Source organism: Lemur catta, chromosome 5 (assembly GCF_020740605.2).
Source record: "Lemur catta isolate mLemCat1 chromosome 5, mLemCat1.pri, whole genome shotgun sequence".
In the NCBI taxonomy this organism is placed as follows: Eukaryota; Metazoa; Chordata; class Mammalia; order Primates; family Lemuridae; genus Lemur; species Lemur catta.
The window spans coordinates 1,336,828-1,355,592 of record NC_059132.1 but is presented as its reverse complement, the minus strand read 5'-3'; the positions used below and the strand labels follow the sequence as shown (position 1 = coordinate 1,355,592).

The 18,765-nt window shown below is 37.6% G+C and overlaps 1 protein-coding gene across 3 annotated transcripts in view; it reads left to right on the top strand.

The window, feature by feature from the left end:
- The window catches only part of AFF4 (AF4/FMR2 family member 4), a 57,170-nt gene that overhangs the window by 14,679 nt on the left and 23,726 nt on the right, over positions 1-18,765 (top strand). For all 3 annotated transcript variants that reach the window (XM_045550775.1, XM_045550776.1, XM_045550777.1), the window contains 5 exons: positions 1,545-2,339; positions 4,735-4,779; positions 9,324-9,410; positions 15,442-15,478; positions 16,977-17,022. In XM_045550775.1, the coding sequence (XP_045406731.1) occupies positions 1,545-2,339; positions 4,735-4,779; positions 9,324-9,410; positions 15,442-15,478; positions 16,977-17,022 (1,010 nt within the window). The remainder of the gene's footprint in view (positions 1-1,544; positions 2,340-4,734; positions 4,780-9,323; positions 9,411-15,441; positions 15,479-16,976; positions 17,023-18,765) is intronic.

The window sequence follows — 18,765 nt, the reverse complement described above, 5'->3', positions numbered from 1 at the left end:
AAAATGTTTTAGGCCAGGCGCGGTGGCTCACGCCTATAATCCCAGCACTCTGGGAGGCCGAGGCAGGTGGATCGTTTGAGCTCAGGAGTTCCAGACCAGCCTGAGCCAGAGCGAGACCCCGTCTCTAAAAAAAAAAAAAGTTTTAAACTTGAACTTTTATATTGGAATGGAATTATTATGAATACCACGTAACATTTTTTTTCCTGTCCTCTACGTAGAACATACTCTTTTGGGGTAAACTTTCCATGGAGTATGTGTACACAGAGAAATACACAAAATGAGTGTTATGAATTGAGTAAGTTTTACAATGTGAGCAACTTCATGTAATCAGTACTCACATCAAGAAATAGAGCATTACCAGCACCCTGCAAGTCCTCTTCCAGCCCCGCTCCCATTGCCATCCTGTCCTCTGAAGTGTGGTCTGAATTGGCCTGAACATTCATCTCTATGCTCCTCGCTGTACTACTGGCCATAGGCAGGCATTTCATCTTTCTGAGCCTTGAGTTAAAGTTTTGTGACTCAATTTGCACTGTCTGGGCCGGGCGCGGTGGCTCACGCCTGTAATCCTAGCTCTGGGAGGCCGAGGCGGGTGGATCGCTCGAGGTCAGGAGTTCGAGACCAGCCTGAGCAAGAGTGAGACCCCCGTCTCTACTAAAAATAGAAAGAAATTAACTGGCCAACTAAAAATATATACATACAAAAAAATTAGCCGGGCATGGTGGCTCATGCCTGTAGTCCCAGCTACTCGGGAGGCTGAGGCAGGAGGATCGCTTAAGCCCAGGAGTCTGAGGTTGCTGTGAACTAGGCTGATGCCACGGCACTCACTCTAGCCCGGGCAACAAAGTGAGACTCTGTCTCAAAAAAAAAAAAAAATTTGCACTGTCTGTTGTTTTCCAGGTGTTCTTTGAGTATAATGACAATAAAAGATGAATATTTCATAGATACTTTTGTTTCTCCTTGTTTCTTGCCATGTGCTTACTTAGTTTATTTAGTTCCAGAGACTATTGACACTATTAATATGTTTGAATAAATGTGTTTTCAGTATCAGATTCTTTTTCTGTTATACTGGACAGTTGGTTATAACTTAATTCACTAAATTTCTGTTGTTGTTTCTAACTATAACATTGAATTATAAGGAATATAATGTTTTCATAGACTGGAAAAATACTTGGCTGGCTTATTGTGCTGGCTGGGAACTTAATTACATAAAGGCAGATTACTTTTTTGTTCTTTAAAAGATTTTTACTGCTGTTCTAGTATATTTGGTGAAATTTGGATTTTTTCCCCATTCTGGAAGCTATTGTATACATGTCCTATTGAATGTTTGTATTTTAGCATGGCTATTTTTAGACACTTTTAAATGAAATTTTTTCACTATGGAAATTATATGTTTGGAGTTTGCTTCTAGGTGTTAACTTTAAAATATGAGGTGATGTTTTCCCTTTGAAAAGTCCCTTTCCATTTGAAATTTGGAAAATTCATGTAGAAGCATATTTTGTTCCTGATTATACTAATTGTTTAATTTTATTTCACTTTTTTTGTAGACTAGCAAAGAAGATAAGTTATCAAGTCGTATTCAGAGTATGCTTGGAAACTACGATGAAATGAAGGATTTCATAGGAGACAGAGCTATACCAAAGCTTGTTGCAATTCCCAAGCCTACAGTACCACCGACGGCAGATGAAAAATCTAACCCAAATTTCTTTGAACAGAGACATGGAGGCTCTCATCAGAGTAGCAAATGGACTCCGGTAGGACCTGCACCCAGTACTTCTCAGTCTCAGAAACGGTCCTCAGGCTTACAGAGTGGACATAGTAGCCAGCGGACCAATGCAGGTGGCAGTAGTGGCACCAACAGTAGTAGCCAGAGGCATGACCGTGACTCATATAGCAGTAGTGGGAGTAGTAGCCGGAAAAAAGGCCAGCATGGATCAGAATACTCCAAAGCACGCTCTTCCAGCCCTGGAAAACCCCAGGCTGTTTCTTCACTAAGCTCCAGTCATTCCAGGTCTCATGGGAATGATCACCATAGCAAGGAACATCAACGTTCCAAATCTCCTCGGGACCCTGATGCAAACTGGGATTCTCCTTCCCGTGTACCTTTTTCAAGTGCGCAGCACTCAAGTCAGTCCTTTCCACCTTCGTTGATGTCCAAGTCCAGTTCAATGTTACAGAAGCCCACTGCCTACGTGCGGCCCATGGATGGGCAGGAGTCCATGGAACCCAAGCTGTCCTCTGAGCACTACAGCAGCCAGTCCCACGGCAACAGCATGACTGAGCTGAAGCCCAGCAGCAAGGCACATCTCACCAAGCTGAAAATACCTTCCCAACCACTGGACGTAAGTCACACTTTTAGCATTGTGATTGTGTGAAGCAGTTGACCGTGAAATTATCACTGAACTCCAGCTGCCCTTTGTCTTACTAGCAAAGAGTGTAAAAGTTTAAAGATGAAAAAAAAAAAGTTTAAAGCCTTGTCAGTGACTCTCAAGTGGATCCATTGAGCTGTTAGCTTCCCCTCTTGTGGGAAACAGAGAAAATGGCATTCATGATTTTAAATATTAAAATGACAAGTCAGTTATAGAATAAAAGCATGATCCAACAGTACCTTACACTTCCTCCTATTGATTTTATGGAATAACATATCATATTTTCTTTCATTTATTTTATTTATTTATTTATTTATTTATTTATTTATTTATTTATTTTGAGACACAGTCTCACTCTGTTGCCCAGGCTAGAGTGCCGTGGCGTCACCCTAGCTCACAGCAACCTCAAACTCCTGGGCTCAAGTGACCCTCCTGCCTCAGCCTCCCGAGTAGCTAGGACTACAGGCATTCACCACCATGCCCGGCTAATTTTTTTTCTATATATTTTTAGTTGTCCAAATAATTTCTTTCTATTTTTAGTAGAGATGGAGTCTCGCTCTTGCTCTCAGGCTGGTCTTGAACCCCTGAGCTCAAACAATCCACCCACCTCGGCCTCCCAGAGTGCTAGGATTACAGGCGTGAGCCACCGCACCCGGCCTTTTCTTTCATTTAAAAAGAAAATTAACTCCTCTATTCTCACAGAGATTCTCATGAATGAGATGTGAGCCATGGTTTATGGTGGTAAATGTTGGGACTTTCGGGTTCATGGAGGTAGAAATATTGTAGCGTTGGATGCTATAATCCTTTCCTCGGTCATATTTAAAGGATTGAAACAGCTGCTCCAGATTCATACTGGTGGTTAGAAATTTATGGTGTTTATAATGCTATTTTGAGAACATAAAAAAATTTTTCCTGCGGCCTTGGGAAACTCATTGTTACGGGCATCTGTCATCTAATTACTCCTCTCAAGAGAACAGTAAATTGGTAATTTGTTCATTCTTTAAACAACATGATCTTTAGAGTTAGACTTAAGTTCAGCTCTCTAATTCCTGTTTGTCCCTTAGAACTACAGTCCCCAACCCCTTTCTTCCAAGCGTTCCCTGACCCAGCAAGCTGGCAGCTCACCTCTCCCGACCATGGGCACGGAGGGCAGCCGGGCAGGGCCTCTCTCCGTGGCCCTGCTCGAGGGAAGTTGGGGGCTCACTCTGCAGGGGCCCTAACTCCGCGGCTGGTGTAGACCGGCAGGGACAGGTGCACTCGGAGACTGAGTCCTGCCCGGACCACAAAAGTCTGTCCTCGGCGTTCGCTGGCAGAAGCGAGAAAGCTGAGCGCGCCTGGCCTTTGGCCTTGGTCAAGCGTATCCAGTTCATTTGCGGTATGAGAAAATGGGGCTCCACCCCAGGGCTGTGGAGACAGCCCCTGCCCTTAGGGTGTTCCCCACCCCCTGGCAAGAGAAAATATGCAAGCAAGTTACCCATAGGGCAGGTGGTGAGGACAGGGACAGATGGGTGCAGGTGCTGCATTCTGAGAATAAAGTGACTCAATCTGCAAAGGTTGGGGACTGCTGCCTTAGAACAAGCAACTTAACCTTTGGTGATTTAAGAAAGACTGTGTAAAATGTTCATGTTCCAGACTAGTAACCTTTCAATAATACTTGTTTTACTCTGTGTGTTAGTTTATGTGAAATGATATATCTCAGTATTATGGAATGTTTTTGTACATAAATAAACTTTAAGATTTTGGGGTAGCTGCTCTCCTGAAAAAGTACATTTCAAAAATTATTTCTAATCTCCAAAGTATAAGAAAGGTAAAAATTTAGAAACCTCTGAAATATATAAAGTTCCTCAAGCTGTGTATAATTTGGTAATTAGAATTTTCTGGGCCGGGCGCGGTGGCTCACGCCTGTAATCCTAGCACTGTGGGAGGCCGAGGCGGATGGATTGCTCAAGGTCAGGAGTTCGAGACCAGCCTGAGCAAGGGTGAGACCCCGTCTCTACTAAAAATAGAAAGAAATTATCTGGCCAATTAAAAAATATATATAGAAAAAATTAGCCGGGCATGGTGGCGCATGCCTGTAGTCCCAGCTACTCAGGAGGCTGAGGCAGGAGGATCGCTTGAGCCCAGGAGTTTGAGGTTGCTGTGAGCTAGGCAGACGCCACGGCACTCTAGCCCGGGCAACAGAGTGAGGCTGTGTCTCAAAAAAAAAAAAAAAAGAAAATAGTCCAAAGATTCTAACTACTGTTCAGATTTAGAGTAGTGGGATCATAAATACTTATTATGACATTTTTAAAGCTGTGAAGCAAATACTAAAAATCTAGTAATAAGTTACTCCAAATCTAATGTGTGCTTCTTTGTGTCTTTTCTTAAGGCGTCAGCTTCTGGTGATGTGAGCTGTGTGGATGAAATTCTAAAAGTAAGTTTTTTTTTAATCATTTCAATTTTAAAAAATTATGATGGTCTGCCATTCTCATACCCTTCTTCCATCTGTATTTCGCAAAGGATCTGAAGCAACATATTGCTTATATGTATAACTTGATTGTGTGTGTCATAAATAATTGGCTCTGTTCTGCTTATACTTAGGTTCTGAATCACTTGGTTTGTTTACCTTACTATTTGCCTTCAAAGAGCTGGGGATTTTTTTGCTTTTAACTGAAACAAATCCCAGTCTTAAGAGTTTGCCTTGAAAAGAGAAACCAAATATAGCTGCACTTTCTCAGGCTTATCAGTTAATAATTAGAAGTGCTAAAAAATAAAAGTATTTAGAATGAAAATACCTTGCTTTGTAATTCATGTGTACATACTACTCAAATGCTACAGTAATAGACCGCCTGTGGAGTACTACATGTTTTGGATATTTAATGGAATATGTTTAAAATTAACACATGACCAAAAACTACATTCATCTGTTGGAAAAAGTCCAGTGACTTAGTGAGTACTGATGACTGCTTTTTGCTTAGTAGAGAAAACTGTTAGTCACATATTCCTTGTACTAATTTAAATTTTTTGTAAGCTCCTGAATTTGGTCTATACTCGGATTTCACTGTGTATACTTTCGAAAGATTACCTGCATTGGCTGCTCCAGCTTTGTTCTCTCCCATTCCTTCCTTTAGCCCCCTGTAATCTGCCTTTTGCCTCCACCATTTTGCTGAATCTGTGTCTCTAAGGTCATTGTCTTCCCCCTCACTCAGGGCCTTCATTTGGCTTCTTATTTTGTTGACTCTGCTGTTTAGTTTTGTATTTTTTCCTTCTAAAAACATTCTTTTTTCCTTGGCTGTTATGCTTCATTGTTTTTATTTCCCATCCACCTTTCTTGCCTTTCTTTTTCTGCCTTTTTGGAAACTTTGTGTCTTCTCTTCTCTCTTAAATGTGGGCATATTCTTCTAGCCTCGTCTTTTCTTTCTGCTCTGACTTGCCTTTCCACCCTTCTTGGCTTAATTAGACACCTGTTCAGTCTTCTCCCCTGCCTTGGCCTCCTTTGTGTTTTGGTTTAAGTCTCTTAATTGTTTTTGTAGCTGAGTTTCCATTTAAATTTCTCTTTGCTTCAAACTCAGGATGTCTAAAGCCATACTTACCAGACTTCCTTCCATTACTAATACCACCATTCTCCCATGCTTGTAAGTGTAGAATCTTAATCATCTCTATAACTTCTTCCTCTCGTATTCTATTTAATCACAAAACTGGATGTAGACTTTGAAATTTTTCGGGGAAAATATCCATTTCATTCTTTTCATTTCTGCCACCTGGAGCTTGAATCGCTGGAACACAGTGCTTCACTCTGCCTCTCTGCCTCCAGAATCTCCCTGCTTATCTGTCTTGTGCATTGCTGCCAGATTCTTTACTTCAGTCCTTGGTCTTCGTAAATTAATTTTTTTCTTAGATATTTTCAGTGGCTCACTAACACTCATAGAAAGAATAGTCCCCAAAGTTAACACTCCTGACCTTCCTAACATTTTCCAATTCCATTTGACTGCTTTTGCCAAATTGATTCCCCTAAGCCATATACTTTCTTGCTCTTTTACCTCCTTAAAGTAAACTTTCTTGGCATGGGTTTCTCCTTCTCTTTCAGTTATATATATATATTCTATTTTTCTTTATTTGTTTATTTATGAATGACAGGGTCTCACTCTGTTGCCCAGGCTGCAGTGCAGTGGTGCAGTCATAGCTCACTGCAACCTCAGATTCCTATAGTGCCTCTCAGCCTCTGGAGTAGCTAGGAATGAAGGTGCATGCTACCATAAGTGGCTAATTTTTTGATTTTTTTGTGGAGATGGGGTCTCACTATTTTGCCCACATTGGTCTCCAACTCCTGGCCTCAAATCCTCTTGCCGTGCCTCCCAAAGCGTTGGGATTACAGGAGTGAGCCACTGTACCCTGCCTCTGTTTTTTCTTAGAATCCGAATGAAATCCTTCTTTCCCCTGTATCAGAGTATCAGGCCACAGTGATAACTAGTTCCTTTGAATCTCACATAGCATTTAATTTTTTTAGTTGCCATGTATATAAAAGGTTTAAGGGAGCATATGTCTTTTCCCCTGAATCTAAACAGTGTATGAAATTTTAGTACCTGGAAGATTTTCTTTCATTTAATTATCTCTTTGATATTACTGACATCTACATTTTGTATATACAGGGGCTTGGCACATGGCCTTGAGTTAATAGGTGCTTAGTCATTTAATGGTAGTTGGAGAATTAAATAGATTTTCAATTGAGAGTATTTTAATATTTGAGGTATAAAATGCCAGTGCTAAAAACCCGAGTTTTATGAGTTTTTGTTTCCCTTTCCTTTCCTTTTCCTCAGTATATAGGGAACTTCCGGTCTGCATTCCCTTCTTGTTTTCTTCATATTTGTTAGTCATACTGTTTCTAGGAACCCCATCATGAGCTTAAATTTTTAACCTAAAAGTATGTTTATTGAAAAAATTCATTAGTCCCAGGCATGCTAATGGAGCACCTACTATGTGTTAAGCACTAGGGATCCAGTGATGATAATGGTTGTACCTTTGAGCTGACATTCTAGAGGAGGGTGTAGGAAATAGTCAACTACATAATATTATGTTGGGAGGCTAAATGCTATTAAAATTAAAGCATTGTAAGAGGATAAAGCCAATTATGTGCAGATGGCTGTTTTAAGAGATTCAACTAGTAGAGAGTGTATCAAATGCCCTTGTCTCTTTCCCCTTCTGTCTGCTGCCCAAAGGTAGTCATAAACATTTAGTAGGACATAGACTATGACTTGTATTTCTCACTTAACAAAATTCTACGGACATCATTTCATATCAGTAGTTAAATTTCTCATTTTAATGTCTGCTTATTGTTCCATTATACAGATGTCTGATAATGTATTTAATCAGTACTGTGTTGTTGGTGTCAACCTAAATAACTTCTACCATTCCTTCTAGAAGCGTTATTCTTTTCTTGACCGTTGTGCTTCATTGTTTTTATTTCCCATCTACCTTTCTTGCTTCTCTTTCCCTGCCCCTTTGGAAGCTTTGTGTCTTCTCTTAAGTATAGTTAAGTTCTTCAAGCTATGTATGGGGACTTAACTCAAGCTATACATAGCTTGAGGAATTTAACTATGCTTACGAATAAAAAAAAGATATTTATTTGGGAGTAGAGTACTACAATGGGAATATCCGTGCCATAGTAAACTATGTGCATATTCAGGAGGTAAAGGAAGAGAAAGGTTTTTAAAGGAAGAAAACGAGGAGGATTACATAAATGTTATTGAAATAATTATCCTTGGCTGCAAAGATTAGTAATTAGGGTGATGCCAGTCCAAGGTTGGGCAGACAGTTGCTGGGTAGATGTCCTTGCAGAAGTATGTTTTTGGGTAATGTTTCAATGGCCTTCATGCAAGGTTGTGGTTTTTGTAGAGTCTTTTTTGTTTATCAGGCTTACAAGCATGAGAAACTTCTCTTCATGGCCTTCCTCAGCTCTATTTGTCTGGGGGTTTTTTTGTCTTTAAACATTAGTGACTCCATTTTGATTCTGACAACTTTCACTTTGAATATACCTAGGTTGTTTCCATTTTTAAAATGTGAGCTCATTAAATGTGTATCTTTACAAAGCTGTGTGGGTATAGCTATAGGATAAATTTCTAGGCATTATACCACCTTTAATGTATGTATTTTCTCAATCCTACCTCATGGCTTACTTTGAACCAAATGCCAGAAATAAAATTCTCTCTCCTTATTCTGATACTTCTCTCTCTGGCTCCTCTAACATACACATTGTAATCTTACCTAAACCTCACGTGGACATACTTGGCATGTGATTAGACAGAAGGCATTGTATGAAATCAGACTTAGGGCCTTGCTTGTCTGTCTTCCTTTTCATGTGCTCTTGAAATTTCTCTTCTGACTTTTTCACCTGACAAAATTTTCCTATTCGTGCATGGCCAGACTTCATAAGATGAAATTCTGTGTCCATTATTTACTAAGTATGTGACCTTGAATAAGTAACTTAACCTTTGCTTCATTTTTATCCTAAACAGAGTTAGAATAATAATGGCATCTACCTCATAATGTCATTGTGAGTACTAAGTGAGTAACAAACGTAACACACTCAGCAGTGTCTGGCCCATTAAAGGTACACAGCATATGCCGGCTGTTTTCCTGCTCATTATTCCCTTGCTCTCACTCCCCCAGCAAAGCTCTTCCCTAGTAGTGTTTGATTATGTGCCTTGTATTTGATTACAGGCTAATTTCTGTAATCATTCACAGGGCTCATCATCCTGACTGTAAACTCCTTAAAGCCAGGATTGTTTATTATTTATTTTCCTATTACCTACCCCATAGTGCCTTGCACACAGTTGTGCTTAATTAATATTTATTAACTAAATGTGTAGAACTTTGGAGGAGCAATCATGAAACCAGTATTTATAAATACACATCTGGTTTTAGCTGTATAATTTTTATCCTTGACCTGGTTGAAAACAAACTGTAATAATTACATTTCAGGAGATGACGCATTCATGGCCTCCCCCTCTAACGGCTATTCATACACCATGCAAAACAGAACCTTCCAAATTTCCTTTTCCAACTAAGGTAAGTAAATAAAATATGTCTTTGATACTATAAGAAAATTCTCATAAAATTCTAAATGGCTTGACTAAAATCATATGAATTTAAAATTGTCTTGCCATTCCCATTGTAGTGGGAGAGAGACAATAAGTGAATAAGTAGGTAAGTTCAGGTAGTGACAATTGCTGTGAAGATAATTAAATAGGGTGAGGGAATTCAGAGCATCTTGGATGGAGAGGTACTTAAGAAAGCTTTGAAGGCATTATGGGGGAGAGACTTAAAAGATATTGATGTTTATTACAAACTATTGTGGTATTCTAGGCCAGAGGTGGTAAGGGCTTCTCAAACCGTTGTCTGAAGAGCCCCTTTCTGTAGAACATAGCAATCATGCTGTGTCCTGTGGAAAGGAGTTCCTCAGCAGCAGTTCCAAGCTGATCTAAAATCAGCCTTGATTTTTTTTTTAAACATTAATTTATACTTACACAAATAATACAAAAATACATTCTGCTTGTGAAAGTTTGATCAGGACCCCTAATAATAGCCTTTCCCCAGTTCTGCCCCCTCCATCTCACCAGAGCTCCGTTCATACATACCTTACAAGTCTCTTTATATGCATTTATGTGCTTACATACAAGCATTTTCTCATTTATTTGTACACAGATATCTGTTCTATGTCTCTAATCAGTCAGCAATGGGTCTTGGAGACTTTTACATGTTATCACATAGAAGTATTTCATTTCTTTTAAACTGCATCCATAGTATAAATGTATCCTATTTGTTTAGCCATTTCTCTTTGATACAGAAGTTGTTACCGAGTTATTTCTATAAGCATTTCTTTAGTGAGTATCTTTGTTCATGCCTTCTTGTGTGCATATGATTTTCTATAGGGTAAAAAGCAAAAAATAGAATTGCTGAGTATTGAAGAGTATATATTCTGACTAATTACTTGAATAGTTACATTATAGGATTTGTACCAGCTAATACTCCTATTTGCATTACATGTTATTTCTCACATGCACACTATCGTTTGATACTGTTAAGCAGCAATCTTTTGAGTGAAAAATGGCATTCCATTTCCTAGATTACTAGTGGGGTTCGCCATCATTACACATTTGTCATCTATGTCATTTTTTTTTTGTGGATGAACTTGGCTATTCCTGCTGCCCTTTGAAGTTGCATCTTTTACCTAATTAGTTTTAGGGGGGCTTTTTGTTTTGTGTTATGTTGTTTTGTTTGCATTCTAAATTCTAATAATTTCTTATACATGTTGCAAATGTATGTCCCAGTTCGATTCTTGTTTTTTAAGTTTTATGGTTTAGAAGATTTTAGTTTTGTCCTTCTCTTCCTTTGTATTTTTTGCTTTTTAATATCTTGTTAAAGAAGACTATTCTTTCTCCAGGATCATAGACATACCCTCTTATTTTTCTTTTTCTTATTTTTGAGACAAAGTCTTGCTCTGTCATCCTGGTTGGAGTGCAGTGGTGTCATCTTAGCTCTCTGCAACCTCAGACTCCTGGACTCAAGTGATCCTCTTGCCTCAGCTTCCTGAGTAATTGGGACTACAGGCACACACTATCAGGCCCAGCTAATTTTTCTATTTTTTGTAGAGATGGGGTCTTGCTCTTGCTGAGGCGAACTCTTGGCCTCAAGTGATCCTCTTCCCTTGGCCTCCCAGAGTGCTGGGATTACAGGCTTGAGCCATGCACCCAGCCATGTCATCCATTAATACATTTTTACTGACTTTCTGTCTACTTACTCCATCAATTACTGAGAGGAGTTTTGATATCTGCTTATGTATTAATGGATTTGTCTTATTTCTCCTTTCAGAAAGTTTTGTCAGTTTTTGGGTTGTGTACTTTGAAACTTTGTCAGTAGGTAAATACACATTTAATATTGCTGTGTCTTTCTGATGAATTGATCCTTTTATCATGAGATATTCCTCTTGATCTCTGCTGTTAATGCTTGTTCTGCTGCTTTTAAGTCTACTTTGTCTGATGTTAATACTACTCCAGGCTTCTTTTAATTTATCATTAGTCTCATTTATCATTTTCTTTTGTTTTACTTTTTATCCATCTGTGCCTTTATATTTCAAGTGATGATCTTATAGGCAGCTTATAATTGGGTCTTGCTTTATTATTCAGTCTGCCAATCTCTGGTATTTAATCTTAGAGTGTCCAATTCATTTTCTTTTTAGTGTAGTTATTGATATTAATATTATTGGGTTTAATGTACCATTTAAATGCTCCATTTGTTTTAAAACTTTTTTGTAGAGACAGGGTCTCACTCTTTCCCAGGCTGGTTTCGAACTGCTGGGCTCAAGCAATTCTCCTGTCATAGCCTCTTGAGTAGCTGGGGCTACAGGTATATATCACCGTGCCTGGCTTTCCTAGACTTTTTATGGTTTTAAGTTTTACATTTAGACCTATGATCTATTTTAAGCTAACTTTTGTATGTTGTGATAAGATGTCAGTGAAGTTTATCTTTTTGTATGTGTATATCTAATGATTTCAGCATATTTATTTAAAAAGCTTTTCTTTGTGCATTGAATTGCCTTTGAAATTGCAGTTGACCATTTATGTGTAGCATATTTCTGACTTTGTTCTGTTTCATTAATATATTTGTCTGTCATGGTACCAATATGACCCTGTCTTAATTATCTGACTTTAGGACTTATTACTGCAATGTCAATCCTCCCATTACATTAATATTTTTCAGTGTCGCTTTGGTTTTTCTAGGCCCTTTGCATTTCTGTAAGAATCTTAATATGAATTTTATGATTAGCTTATCAGTTTCAACAAAAAAAGCCTTCTGAGATTTTGGAGGGGATTGCACTGGATCTATGGATCAATTTGGGGAAAATTGATATCATAACAATATTGAGTCTTCTGACCTATGGACCCCTATTTCTTTCTATTTAGGTCTAACTTAATTTCTTTCAGTAATGTTTTGTAATTTTCAATATACAAGTCTTGCACATCTTTTGTCAGAGTTATTTCTTAAGTGTGTGATTTTTCACTATTATAAATGAAATTTTATAAAAATTTTCAGAATCTTATTTTTACTTGCTATCTTATAGAAATACATTTGATGTATAATTTTATGTTTTATCTTGCAATCTTGCTATATTAATTTTAATAGCATTTTTGTAGCTACCATAGAATTTAAATTTAGGTGGTCATCATCCATGAATAAAGAATTTTACAGTGTTTAAAAACTAGATGCCTTATTTCATATTCTTGCTTTATTGCACTGGCTAGAACCTCTGGGAGAGTGTTGAATGGAAGTGGTGAGATTAGACATTCTTGCCTTATTTTTGATCATAGAGGGGAAAGCATTCAGTTTTCATCATTAAGCGTGATGTTAACTATGGACTTTTTGTAGATGTCATTTATTAAGTTGAATAAATTCGCTTCTATTCCTGTTTGCCTAAGAGTCATTACTGGGAATGAATTTGGGATTTTATTGAATATTTCTTAAAAAATCCATTGATATGATCATAGGATTTTCCTTATTTGGTTTGTAAGATGGTGAATAATATTGATTAATTTTTTAACGTTAAATTAGTGTTACATTCCTGGTATAAACTCTACTTGGTCATTACGTATTATCTGTTTTATATAGTGTTGAATTTGATTTTTACATCTATGTTCCTGAGTAATCTTAGCCTTATAGAATGAGTTGGGACATAACTTCTTCCTCTTTCATTTTCTGGAATAATTTTCATAAAAATGGTATTATTTCTTTAAATGTTTGTTAGAATTCACCTCTGGATATGAGCTTTCTTTGTGAGATGGTTTTTAAATAAAAATGCGATTTTTTTTTTTTTTTTTTTTTTTTTTGAGACAGTCTCACTATGTTGCTCAGGCTGGTCTCGCACTCCTGGCCTCAAAGGATCCTCCCGCATCATCTTCCCCAAGTCCCCAAGTACCGGGATTATAAGCATGAGCCACCATGCCTAGCCTAAAAATCATGTTCTTTACAGTATGTTTTGTAATGAAATCAGGAGTGATCCTGAATATCTTTTACACTAACAGAAGTTCACTGGTTATTTGTTTCATGATGTTGGTGTTACCGCACTTAAAAATGAGTTAGATACCTCTGTCTGTCTCTCTCACTCTCTCACACATACATGTTGAAAATATGCCATATCTTTTCATTGCATATTTAAAAAAAATAATTAACTCCTCTTGTTTCCTCAGAATACAGGTGATTATTTTATCAATGAATGAAAAAGTAACTGCTTTCCTAAAAAATAAACACATACTAGGAAACCAACATTTAAAAAATAATATTTTCATCGTTGTGTCATATGCAAACTTTAAAAAGTTGGAAACAGAATTTTTTATTCAGTTGGTTTGAACCTATCTACTAGGTTCAACTTCAGTAGAAACTTTTGTGTAATTAAGGTATAGGATTGCAAGTTTGGTATGGTTTAGTAAACGTAGGACTTCTTCCGTTTGTATAACTGTTGTGTAACTGTGTCTTTGTGACATCCAATGAAACCAAACATGAAAATAAGCCCATCTTAGTGTCAGATATTTGAAACACTATATTTTTGTGTATATAAGGAAAGCTTTTGTTGTCATTAATAGATAGAATTTAAAAATTACTCTAAAATATGTAATTTTTATCTTATATAACACTTATATAACACTACTTAAGTAGTAATACACACAATATACGTGTTTTGGAGATACAGATGGAAAAATTTCTTAGTAATGGAGTTAACATGATCAAAAAAGCTTGGAGACCAACGTATTTCTCCTACTTGTACTACTGCAGTAACTTCCTAATAGGTACTTTTACTTCTTTTCTCAAAGCTGTTCTCCACTTAATAGCCAATATGGTCTTCACAACATGCAGGTGTGGTTGTGTAACTCTTCTGCTTAGTAAACTGTGTACACACAGATCTTTAGTAGGATCTATAAGGTGTATAAGCCATATGATCCAGTTTCTTAGGTCTTCAGTCTCATTTCTCACCATTTTTCTCCCTGTGCTTTTATCTTCACATGGGCTTCCTTAATGTCCCTTATACTAGCTGTGCTCTTCCCTTCTGGCCTTTATACATGTTTGGGTTTTTTTGTTTTTTTTTTTATTTCAGCTCATCATGGGGGTACAAAAGCTCAGTTTATATACATTGTCCATGTCCCGCCCATCCCCCTGAGTCAGAGCCTCAAGCGTGTCCATTCTCCAAACAGTGCGCCTGGCACTCACCATGTAGTCATACCTCCATGGTTTTTTTTTTTTTTAATCCCCTGAACTCTTACCTATCTCCTCCTTTCCCAGTTTACTTTCTGCATACCTTCAAATCTTGATCTGAATGGGACTTCCCCAGGGAAGCCTTTGCCCATCTTTCTCGCTAGCTCTCATGTACACAGTTTATAAACTCTTATATAAAATTCTGTGTATGGATTTACCCTTCATTGTACTTATCACAATTGCCATTTTACCTTTATTTGTGTGAGTAGTTTCAAAAGGTAGTCATTATTGATATTATTCAAATAGGTGTAAAAGTCCTAAAGGGCTGTTTTTGCTCATCATTTTGTTCTTCCTGTACTTAGATACATGAGTGAATGTGATACCAAAGAGTTTAGGTTTCATCCCTAGGAAAAACAAAAAGAGCCATTGGAGATGCTGTGAAAAATAGGAGAGCAATGATGACACACACTAAGACTTGGGCTTTAGAAGAGTAATTGGAAGGCTGTAGTTGAGTGGAGGAAAAAGACTGGAGCCAGGCCATTGTAGAAGAAAAAAGATGAGAACCTGAAGTCTTTACAGTGCAGGTGGAGGATGAGTACCATGGATGCTATTGAAAAGAAATGAATGATAAAGACAGACTGACCATTAGGTAGCTCAGTGCTTTTTGTGTTAAGCTCTGGGAAACTCCACTATTGCCGTAAAATTGCTAAAGGTGATCATATGGGATCATTAGATTTTTTTTGGTGCTTTTGCTTTTAAGTACTTAAAGCATTTTTATGTAGTTTGAAATATTTTTCACTAATGACCCTTTCTCTTTTAGTCTCACTTTGTATAACTGTCTTTTTCTTTTTCTTAGGAATCCCAGCAATCCAGTTTTGGCCCTGGAGAACAAAGTAAGTATTTCTTTTCCTCTTGGTTTTTAAGTTAAGATATTTATTAACTATTCGATTCTCATGGTCACATCATATACATTGCTTTAATAATTCTTTTGTGTATCTTCTAATTTTTATGATCTGAAGAGTAGTAATTGGTTGAGCTGAATTTTGATATGCTTAAAAATAATCAACTATAGGCCATTGCAGATCAAAAAACACTTTTTATTGAATAGTTAACTAATAGTTGAAAGTTCGTGAATTCAGTTTGATAGGCACCCCATAAACTCAGTGGGCATTCTGTCTTTTCACTCCCTTCGTGAAGATACGTGTTTTTATGATGGTAAAACTCCAGGGAAGAAGAGCTCATTTTAGCTGACCATGCCTCTTCTCTTCCTTATCTATGCAATCCTTATTTATTCTTCCTTGGTCTTCTGGTCTGGATAGAAAGTCTGCTTCACTCCCCATCTCTTGACTTCTCAGAAGAACTAGAAGGGAAGATAGCCTTTGGGAATTCAAATATAGTCCCAAAAGGTGGTGGCTGTGTAGATTGATAGTGGTCAGGAGCCGTTGCGAATGTCTGGGCTTCACCGTATAGTGCTATAACAAAACATACTCTTGTAGCCAAGAGCAGTAATTTCTTAAATAAGGTAGATTTATACTGTTCATAAGGTTATTTTGGGAGATGAAAATGTGGAACTTTTTGATCCTTAACTTGTTATCTTTAGTGACCTTAATGCAAAGAGCTGAAACTAGAAGAACATCTCTTTTAGTGTTAAACTTTTTATGTGTATATCCATTTCTTAGTTCTTGAAACTATTGTTATAGGAAAAAGGGACCCGACATTGTTAATATGCAGAAAATGACTAGCTATAGGCTAGAAAATTTATATTTTCTCTCTTAAGAATGGCTTATCCTTACTTCTATCCCTCCCCCATTCTCTCCCAAAACCTATTGGTGAATAGGATCATTAGTGGCATCTGCTCTCTTACCTTGCATTTTTCATATAGCTTATTTTAGAGCTGTTTATATCAGTATAAAGCCCTAGCTCATTCTTTTTAACATTAAAATTGTTCTATATTATATGAAATCATCATAACTTACTCAACTAGTCCCCTATTGATGGACATTTAATTGTTTAAAGTTTTTGCTGTTATAAACCATGCTAAAATAAACGTGTGTGTGTGTGTGTGTGTGTGTGTGTGTATTCCTCAAGATAAACCTGTATATTCCTCTCATTGGAATTGCTAGGTCAGTAACAGTACAGTTATAGTATTGATATTACCAGATTGCTCTCCAGACAGATTACATGAGTTTATAGTCCTGCCAGCAACATGTGAGCATGCCTGTACTCACCAATGTCCTTACTGTTGAACTGGAAAGTGTTGCTAATTTGATGGATGAAGAATCATATCTCCTGTTTTGATTTATATTTCTTTGAGGATAGATGTTTTACATAGATATTTTAGAGTCCAAATAGCCATGTTAGTTGCTCATTTCTACATTCTTTTTGTTCCAGAAAGATACAATCCTTCTAAAACTTCAAATGGACACCAGTCTAAATCGTAAGTTTATTGCTTAATAAATTTAATTTTTTTATGCTAAAAGTTATCTGTAATATCTGGATATTTTGAATAATACTTAAGATAATAATAACACTTAATAATACTTAATCTTTTAAGGCAGGAGTAAGTAAACTTTTATGTGAAGGACACCAGATAGTGAAATATTTTAGGCTTTCAGAGCCACGTGGTCTGTGTCCTGACTGCTCAGCTGCCATTGTAGTACGAAAGCAGCCGCAGACCATATGTGTGGCTGAGTTCCAATAAAACTTCCTTTATAAAACAAGAAGTGGGCTAGGTTTGGTTTGTGGGCCATAGTTTGCCTGTCCATGCCCTGAGATTTCGGTTTTTTCCTATCTCGGGGGTGTGTATGTGTGTGTGTTTGTTTGTGTGTTTATTCATAATTTGTATTTAATAAAGAAGTCATAGAAAAAGACAGGATTCCCTTGGATAACATGGGTTTGAAGAAAAGATAAAAAAAATTTTTAAAAGACAGAATTCCTAGTAAGCCCTTCGTTTAACCACTAGATATAATATATTACAGTAACATAGTTTGTACCGTCCTTAGGTTTTCTTATTTTTATTTTGTAGGCAGAACCAGAAATATATGTCAATGTAATAGGGTAGTGTATTGGATGATAATAAATTCCACCTTAAAGAATGACCTCCTGGGCCGGGCGCGGTGGCTCACGCCTGTAATCCTAGCACTCTGGGAGGCCGAGGCGGGTAGATCGATCGAGGTCAGGAGTTCGAGACCAGCCTGAGCAAGAGTGAGACCCCGTCTCTACCAAAAATAGAAAGAAATGTTTTGGACAGCTAAAAATCTATATAGAAAAAATTAGCCGGGCATGGTGGCGCATGCCTGTAGTCCCAGCTACTCGGGAGGCTGAGGCAGTAGGATCGCTTAAGCCCAGGAGTTTGAGGTTGCTGTGAGCTAGGCTGACGCCATGGCACTCACTCTAGCCCGGACAACACAGTGAGACTCTGTCTCAAAAAAAAAAAAAAAAAAGAATGACCTCCTGAATTCCTAAGACCACAAATTAACTCAGTGATTAAAACAAAATTCTAAAGAAACTGGCCACAGTACCAGCTCTCTGTACCACAGCCATGATGATAACCTCGGCCTGGTAGCCTCTTCAGCTGAACACAGGAAGAACTAAGTGAGAATGAAAATACATGAACACAAGAAGTCCCCCTTCACTGCTAAAGAATTCAAATTATAGTCCTGTTTATCATATTTATTTATATGCAGAGAACTGACGTATGCCAGCCATGTATGTGCACATCACATTGGTTGCTGAGGGAACAAAAGCATGCAGGGCCGTGAGCAGTCTGGGAAAAGCTTTGACATATGCACATGTGTAAACAGCTTCATTGAACTGCCATTATTAAATCATAAGGGCTGAGAGAATTCAGAGTAAGTACATTTCCTTAGAGGAAATCAGTCATAGAGATGCACCAAGCCCTTGTCCAAAAGAAAACCTTTACCCCATCCTGCTTAATAGGGCCAGCCTAAAAATACTTTTCATAATTCCGTAGTCGTGTGGTTACTTTATTTCAAGGTGATCTTTTGTGTAATGCTTTGAACTTAGGATCAGATTTAGAAATGTAAGTTAGATTTTGAGGGGAAAGTAAAAGTAGTTACTGGAGTGAAAGAAGATTTCCTTCCCACTGATTGGAGACTGTCATGAAATTTTAAGAAGAAAGGTAACGGAACTGTTACTGGTAATGAGAAATTAAACATTT